Source organism: Eumetopias jubatus, unplaced genomic scaffold, assembly GCF_037043125.1.
Source record: "Eumetopias jubatus isolate StellerSeaLion01/CBP00866 unplaced genomic scaffold, mEumJub1_p1.0 scaffold_7, whole genome shotgun sequence".
In the NCBI taxonomy this organism is placed as follows: domain Eukaryota; kingdom Metazoa; phylum Chordata; class Mammalia; order Carnivora; family Otariidae; genus Eumetopias; species Eumetopias jubatus.
In genome coordinates, this window is record NW_028274813.1 from 73,588,757 (window position 1) to 73,597,050 (window position 8,294).

The following is an 8,294-nucleotide window of genomic DNA, read 5'->3' on the forward strand; positions in this document are numbered from 1 at the left end:
CATTATAAACCCCACCCCCAGCACCCAGTTGTTACAAGCCAAAATATCTCTAGACATTGCCAAATAACCCTTAGTGGGCAAAATACCCCTCCCTGAGAATCAGTGCCATAGAGAGATACCGATTAAAAAAAAGGTTAAGATCGTAATGTTAAACCTCTCCAAGACTCTTGAATTTCAAGAGAGGCCTCAAAGGCCTACAAGAGGTATTGCACACCCCAAACCTGAATTCCTATCATATGTTTGAATAGGAAGAGATTATAATTGAAGGACGACAGGCTGAATGTGGTCCACAGTTTAAGAAAAATTTGTTCTCAACATTCTAAAATCAGAAGAGTTCACATTTAAAAAGTCAGAATTTCTGAGGTCCCTGAGTGGCTCAGTCAGTTAGGTGTCTGCCTTCAGCTCAGATTATGGTCTCAGGGTCCTGGGACGGAGCCACATGGGACTCCCTGCTCGGTGGGGAAGTCTCTTTTCCCTCTCCCTCTGCCCCTCTCCACTCCCCCTCCCCCCTACCTCCCAGTTCATGCTGTCTCTCAAATGAATAAAATTTAAAAATAAATAACTAATTAAAAAGTCAGAATTTCTGACTTGTCTAGGAAAATTGGAACTATGTCAATACCAGGCCCACAGTCCCACCTGGCAGTAACTGGGTGGAGCTGAGTGGGGGTAAAGTCTTGAAGTAGTGTGTGTGCATTCTAGCTTCCCACAGTTCCCACCAGTCCCTGTTACATCACACCCAATCTGTTTCACTCATTTACACTACTCCTCATCTCTGTAGGCAATTTATTTTCAACTTCTGAAGTGGCCTTAGAGTTTCAAAGTATTTTCCCATGTATGATTTTATTTTAGCCGGGTACTCCAGTAGAGAGGATAAATACTATGATTATAATCTCCATGTAAGCCAAATGTACTTTAGAGAGGTTGACTTGCCCAAACCTACACAACAAAACCAGAATCTGAATTTCCCAACTCCTAGTCCTATTATTTTTTAAGGAAAAGTTTCTTTTTTTTTTAAGACTTTATTTATTTGAGAGAGAGAACAAGCACATGAGCAGGGGGAGGGGCAGAGGGAGAGGGAGAAGCAGACTCCCCACTGAGCAGGGAGCCTGATTCAAGGCTCAATCCCAGGACCCGGGGATCATGACCTGGGCCAAAAGCATACCCTCAACCAACTGAGCCACCCAGGTGCCCCTGGAAAAGTTTCTATTAACAACTGCCTTTAGTGGTTCAGGGAAAACCGAAGAGGTAGATATGGGCATAACTGCTGGGAAAGATGAGTTCCAATTACTAAACTTTTCAAGAATCACCACAAATGATTAACATTTTTTTCTTTTAATATTTCTGCTTCCCTTCTTCTAGGCATTTGAAAAGATTGCCCTTCTAGCAGTCCTGAAGTTGGGGGTGGCTATATGACTTGCTTTGGCCAATGAAAGCGCTATGTGTTCTGTTGAGGCAGAAGCATGGAAGAGCTCACGAACAATTCATGCTTACTTCACACAGGAGTGGGGGGGTGGGGACTCTAAGCCTCATGGTGACTTAGGTAGGATCTCAAAATGGTGGAGCTCCACCAGCTTGGGTTCCTGAATAACTTACAGTGAGCCGAGCCCACTGCCAGACTAGACATGTACCGTTGAGACCAACCTTTGTGGTTTAAAGCCATTAAGATTTGGGCATTGTTGGGGGGCCTGGCTGGCTTAGTAGGTAGAGCATGTGACTCTTAATCTCAGAGCTGTGGGTTCAATCCCCATGTGGGTCACAGAGCTTACTTAAGGGGAAAAAAAAAAAAAGATTTGGGCATTGTTACTAAAGTATAGCCTAACCTAACCTGACTGATAAGGTTCATTTGTAGGGTCACTGAACTCCAAGAACTAGAACGCAATTCTTAGATTTCTGATATCACTAAAAGCCGTTGATCCTATCTAGAAGACACAGTGAACTGTTGATTTTTTTTACTCCCATTTCCTTATCACCACCATCTTCTTCTCACTTTGAAGAAAATTATTTTCCGAGTCTTGCACACAGAACCTCTGCATTGTTCCTCCGGCAGTTAGACTGGGAGAAGGGGGAGGCCCAGATCTTGTTTTCTCCATTTAAGAGTCTAATTCCACAACTGTCTCCACCCACTAGTACTCACACAACCTTGTCATAGGGCGACTATTACCACTCCCAAGGTGTCACAAACAGAAGCTCTGCCGCGGGCACCACTGCAATGTCAGGGCAAGGCAGCCAGGCTGCGCTCTTTCCTCACTGATGCCTGGGCTTGGCTAAGTCCGGAGAAGCAGCATTCTATAGGGAAAGAAGCCTTCTCAAGTGGGAACAAAAATGAGTGTGAGGCGCACACCCATCCCGGGCACTATGTGAATTTGGGGTGAGTTCTCTTAGTACTCCAACTGTGGTCAATTTCTAGTTTCTCTGGCGGCTAGTAAGCTGCCCGGCTGGTGCTACTGGGTCTCCCAGTTTTCCTGGGCTTTTCGCAAGCCCAGTCGAGCTTGTCATCTTTGCACACGTGCAAAGGTCATAAACAGTGGGGGTTGAGCCCAACCAGAGCTTCAGGACCAGACGGCAGCCGGGATCAAAGGTCGGCGAGGCAGCCGAGAGGCTGAGCCTGCGCAGTCCCGCTCCCGCCTGGAGAGAAAGGGTGGCGGCAACACGGGCTCGTTACACCGGCGTGCTCGCAAGAGGCAGGAAAGTCTTAGCTCGGGTCGCCGCGTCCCCTCCTCTTCCTGCCCCGTCCACCCGTCTGCCCAGCGAGCCTGTCGTCGTCCAGCACCTGGGCCCCGAGGGAGGGGGACGAGAAGGGCCCCGGGCTTCTGACTCATCATCTCCAACCCCTTTCTCGCGCGCGCTCCAAGTCTCAGGACTTTGGATTTGGGCTCTGTGGGAGGGGGCGCGCCGACAGCATTTGGGAAACCCAGCCCTGCCGAGGGCCAGCCCCCAGCCCCTGTCCGTCCCCGAAGCTGCCAGAGGGAGGCCCGTGGACCCACAGTCAGCTCTCAGTTGCCGTGGGTGGGGCGGCGGCGCCCCCGCGCAGGATAACCCGCCTGGCGCTCCCCCGCACGCGGGGCCAGTGGTCGCGTCCGAGGAAACTCTCGGCTAGGCCCCGACTTCCAGCGCCTCGCGTCACTCAGCAGATGCACAGCGCCCCCATCCCGGAGGGAAGGCTCTTTATTTCCCATCAGGCCACGGGGCAGCGGGGCATCCCGGGACTTGTAGTCTTCGCTAGAGTAGAAAGGAACCGGATCGAAGGGAGAAAAAAATAAAGCACCCGTGAATTGATTGCCGAGAATGGGCTTGTACGGGACCCCGGGCTTGGAGTGGATGGGCTTGTGAAAGGTGGAAAGAAGAGAAATAAGTGAGATGAGGCAGATGTGAAGCTGTATGGGGAGGCGATGGGTAGGGAGGGGAAGGATGGAAGGGAGGAAGGGGGTACAGCTGAAAGTTGGTTTAAGGATGTCCTGCAGGAGGGCAGCTTTCCAGGGCAATGAGGCGAGGGAAGACTCCGGTTCAGGTATAGCTTCCCCTAGCGGGGAAGGGAAGAGCAAGGGGCCTAGTCTGGATGAAAACTGAAGGCGCTCCTCCGGACTTCATGTAGGTCTCAGAGGACTCCATCTAGCTTCTGAGTTCTGTGGAGTGGGGGCAGGACGGACGGTCTGGAGAACGCTCCTGCCGGGTTAGTGGAGCAGGACTTGTCTGCCTCCGCTTGTCCCCTCACTCATTTATTGCATTTGCTCTCCTAGCCACTGTGGGACCATTCTCCAAAGCAGCAACTTCCTCCAACTCCGAGAGACCCTAAAAGCCAGACAGTTGTGAGGGGAGCAAACTGTAGGGGTGAGAAAGGAGGAATCCCAGACAGAAACAACTTCCTCCTTTTCTTCCATTTTTTTCTTGTTCCTATAGTTCTTCCGATATTTAGGCAGCTTCCTAATGCTCTCCTGCATTTTTAGTCTCAGCCATTTAGATACCCAGTTCCCTCTTACTCAACACTACGGAAGAAATGTCTAAAACCAGAAAACCAATCAGTTTCCGGCTACGACCCCTTCTCTCCCTCTGCCCCCACTAGCCCCATTATTTTCTCTTAAGTGCCACTGACCACAATAGCCAGTAAAAAAATCAGCTGCTAGCTAACTGCTCCATATTTTCCTCCATGCCCTGAATACCTCCTCCAGCTCCTGGTAGTGCAGACTCTGGCTCCTGCAGCATCCTGGCTTCCTCTGGCTCAGCAGGAATAGCGAGTATGTGGAGACCAGCACTCCCCCTAGGGTGAAGGCCTCAGTGCTGAGCTCCACCACCAGCAAGCCAGCCAGCTGCGGGTAGACAGGGCTGAGGATGCTACAGGGAACCTGTGTGCCCTGCCCCTTTCCCTCTTCATCTCCTCATCCTCCCACCTTCTCCTTTATTCACCCATACCTGGGAGGGGGCAGCTGGGGCAGGCCCCAAGGCTGTCTTCATCACCTCGACCACCACCACGATAAAGCCCAAGATCAGACTGAAGATGTTGAGTATCATCATGGCCTGCACCTGCCAGTGAGCCAGTTCAGCCCTGCCCAGCCTAGGGGACTCATTGCCACCCCTAGGCCCAAAACAAACTCAGGTCCTATTCCAGCCTAGGGGACTCATTGCCAGCCTAGCCCCAAAACAAAACTCAGCTCCTATTCCTCCACCTCCAAACAGGGCCATGAGCCCTCTAATTTCTTGCTTTACCTCCTCAGTTTTTGAGTCCAGTCAGGGTCAGAGAGCTGGAAGGATTAGTTAACATTTAGTCACTTCCTGGGCTGAGTGGTTTGCGTGCGTGGACGTGTGTGCATGCATGTGTGTGGGGGGGGCGGGTGTGGGAGAACAGCGCTGCGTTCTCTTCCCCTCTTACCTTCCAGAGGCGGGGTGCTCTGCGCAGCTCAAGGGTGACAATCCCAGTGAGGAGACCCAGAATGGTGAGAAAGGCAAGTGTTGAGCTCTGGCCCCATTAAGGAGGGGCCTCCAGGACCTTCCTTCCACCCTTCCTTGCAGTGGGTCTTACCAATGCTCCAGGCCCAAGTGGCAGTGCTGTGGCCATGTGACAAGCAGAGTTCAGGCAGGCAACGGATACAGCAAAGGGCACCATAGCCACTGCCAGCCATAGCTGGCTCACCTGGAGGCCGGACACAGGGTAGTTGAAGGGGATACAGAGATCAGCAAGTGGGAGGAATGCACGTTACGTTGGCGGAAAGTAGTCAACCAAGGACAAGTGAAGGAATGGGATATTATATTTCATTTTTCTGCCTCATGTCCAAGTTTGGTTACTTACCTATGTGTTTTCCCCACACGATGGAAGCTAATTGGGGATTAAGTGTCTTGCTTCATTATTCTATGCTTTCTCCACCCTCCTCCCACTCAGAGGCTAGTACAGTTTCAGGCACAGGGTGGGTGCTCCCTAAACACAGATAGAATCGAATTGGGGTGCAATTGGACATGCTGAAGGTTGGGGTGGGGCAGCCTGGCCTCACTGCCAGCACCAAGAGGTGCCCACTCTGCCTGTGCCTTGCCCAGTGCTGTAGCTTTTCCAGACGAAGCCTGGGTCTCTCCTGCTCCCACTGAGCAGCTTTCTCCTCCATGGCTCCCTTGATCACTGGAGTTCAGTGCTTCCTAGGCTGGGAGAAATGCATTATGGCACCTATCAGGAGATAGGACATGCAGAAACATCTCTTTCAGCTGTCCCTTTGCCCACTTCCAAAATCTGGGGAGTTGAGGCTCAGGGCCTCAGACCTACCTAGTCTGAAGGTGCTACTCCAAAGGGTTGGGACCCAGCCGAGCCTGGAGCTCCTGGCAGGGTCCAGTAGCTCAGAGCAGACGACGACAAACTTGTTTTGGCAGAGACGGGCTGTCAGGGCCGGGTGTGGTGGGGCAAAGGTCCCCATGAGAGCCTAAGGATCCAGGGAGTGGCCATGGGCAGACACCAGCCTCAGTTCATTCCACAAGACCGCCCAGCCCTGCCTTGCTCTGTCCCTCTTTCCCGCTGCCGCCCTCTCTCCCCATCCAAGGTCCTCTTCTGATTGCTCACCTCATCCCAATGAACACTACCACCCTGGGGTCCCAGTTTCCCCCCATTTCCATCTAATCTTTCTCCTTTTTTTTGCTTCCACCTCAGATTACCTGCTGTTCCCTAGGGAAATCCCATGTTATTGTCTGGATTGGTCCCCTGTCATTACCACTTGAAGTGTTGTCTCAAGACCAGGCAAGGTTTAATTCCCCTGGCTTCCTGTCTCTCACTTTCTGGACAGTTTCTCCTCTCTTCTTCCTTTCTTGAAGGATTTACTCTGGATTGAACATGAAGTAGATGGGGATCCCTATTTATAGTGGGGATTTTTTAATGTTATGGTGTTAACTTGCAGCGAGATATGTATAGAAAATAGTCCCCAAATGGTCAGTCTTCGGAAGGACACTACCGCACCAAAGGATATTTTTGAGAGATACAGGTTGCCTTGCAGTCAGGCTGACCTGGACTAGAATCTCAGTTCTGTCACTTTCCCACCTGTGTGACCTTGGATACATTATTCTACCTATTTGAACCTCAGTTTGTTCAAACTGAGTGATAAAAAGAGGGCTAATAATATGACTCACGCTGGGCACTTAATAACCATTGGTGGGGCAGTGAGGTCACACTGATGTGCCTGATGCCCATATACTGCAGGCTTATTCAGAAGTAAGCTGGGGACATCTGTTTCTACAGTAAGAAGCAGAACCAGCTGGGCCCGAATATATACTCTCTGGATCAAAAATAGGAAAGGTGCAGAACCCGAGATCTGGAGAAAACCAGACCTATGTTCAAATCCCAGATCTACAGGGGTGACCTAGGGCAAGTTACTTAATCTCTCTGTTTCCTTATCTATAAAGGGAAGTTAATAATACTGATCTCAATCCAGTACTCAAGGGGTTGCCTTGAGTATTAAAAGAGAAAATGCAATGAACTAGCTCAGCCGGGTACCTAGCACTTAAGTGCTCAATAATTGTTAGTGACTATTATCATTATTATTACTGAAGGTATTAGAAGACAGAGCCAGAAGACTTCTGGGAGTTAGTACTGACAGGCAGGGTCCTGGGAGGCAAGTGGTCCTTTGTAAGACCCTTCTGTCCTGCTTCTGCTGGGCCAACACTCATTGGAGCACTGTGTCCACTCTTCTTTCCTGGGGAGTGGGAATCACATTTAAAGGGATCTGGAGAAGTTGTGTGTCTACTCCTGCCTCAGTCCCCGTGTGCATTAATTTTCTTTGGTGGCAGTGGCCTGGCAGAATGTGAAATGTTCAGCTTGCTCTGAGGATCCCTGAGCTGGTAGGCCAGTGGAAAGAGACTCTAGCTTCATTTTCCTTACCTGTAAATGCAGACTGATTATATTTCAGAATGTTATTGCAAGGATTCTATCCTATTAAATATGTGAACAGGCATTCTGTCAATATTGATTAAATCTGAGTATACTACTTACAAATTTGTAGCCCCTGTCTAGATTACAATCTGCTTATGGGAGGGTACTACAAGCCCCTCATCTGCTCATCCCCCACAGTGCTAAGCATAGTGCCTGGTACTCGGTAAGCAATTAGGAAATATTTGTTGTATTGAAGAGCCATTAAAGTGACTTAGGGAATGGAAAAGAGGATTCGAGAGGAAGGAGTAGGAATGGTTTATCAAGAACAGAAAGGACCGAAGAGTAACTTTAATAATGTTTCTTATACGGCAGACATTAACTATCTCTATTATCGCCCCTCCTCCTCCTCCCCAAAAAGAGAGACAGAAATTGTAAGGGAGAGGCTTTGAGATAAAACCCCAGGAAGAACTTCCCGAGTCTGTGCATGTTGGGGCAGAAAGAGCGGCAGAGCCAACTCCTTCCCTGGTATGTCCGGGTTTAGGGTGGGAGGGGCAGTCCGGCTTGGAGGCTGGGGGAAGGACGAGATGACCTTTCAAAATCTCTTCCAGTCTCCTGTTGGAATCGTCTGTGCGTCCCACCCCCGCTCACTCCCTCCCTCCCTCCGACAGCGCCCCCCGTCTCCAAACTGCCCGTACCCCGCCCCTGGCGGCCGCCTCTCGCGGCTCCCGGGGTCCCCAGCTCCCTGTCCCCGGAGCCAGAGCCCCGCTCCCGCTCCCGCGCGGCTCCCAGCCCCGCCGCGCCGCCCCCCGCATGCTAATGGCCGGGCCGCCTCCCGCCGCACACAATGCGGGCCAGGGCCGGGGGCGGGGGACCGGGGAGGGGGCGGGGGCCGGGCCGGGGGCGGGGGGGCCGGGGCCCGGCGCATCTCCCCCGGCCCCACGTAACGCTGACGCCCGCGCCG

General features: G+C 51.4%; 1 protein-coding gene across 1 annotated transcript; it reads right to left on the reverse strand.

Moving 5' to 3' along the window:
* Positions 1–3,708: 3,708 nt before the first annotated feature.
* On the reverse strand, positions 3,709–5,588 carry TMEM253 (transmembrane protein 253). The gene is made up of 6 exons (XM_028095141.1): positions 5,481–5,588; positions 5,019–5,125; positions 4,865–4,925; positions 4,408–4,518; positions 4,158–4,304; positions 3,709–3,789 (listed from the first exon to the last, which is right to left on the reverse strand). Exons 1-6 carry the CDS (start codon positions 5,586–5,588, stop codon positions 3,709–3,711), a joined length of 615 nt encoding a protein of 204 aa, XP_027950942.1.
* Positions 5,589–8,294: the final 2,706 nt, after the last annotated feature.

Coding starts and splice junctions, on each gene's coding strand:
- TMEM253 (XM_028095141.1), bottom strand. CDS start 5,588: ATGGAGGAGAAAGCTGCTCAGTGGGAGCAGGAGAGACCCAGGCTTCGT. Junction 4,926..5,018: donor CTGCCACTTGGGCCTGGAGC/ATTGGTAAGACC, acceptor CTTTCTCACCAT/TCTGGGTCTCCTCACTGGGA. Junction 4,519..4,864: donor GAGCACCCCGCCTCTGGAAG/GTAAGAGGGGAA, acceptor GCTCACTGGCAG/GTGCAGGCCATGATGATACT.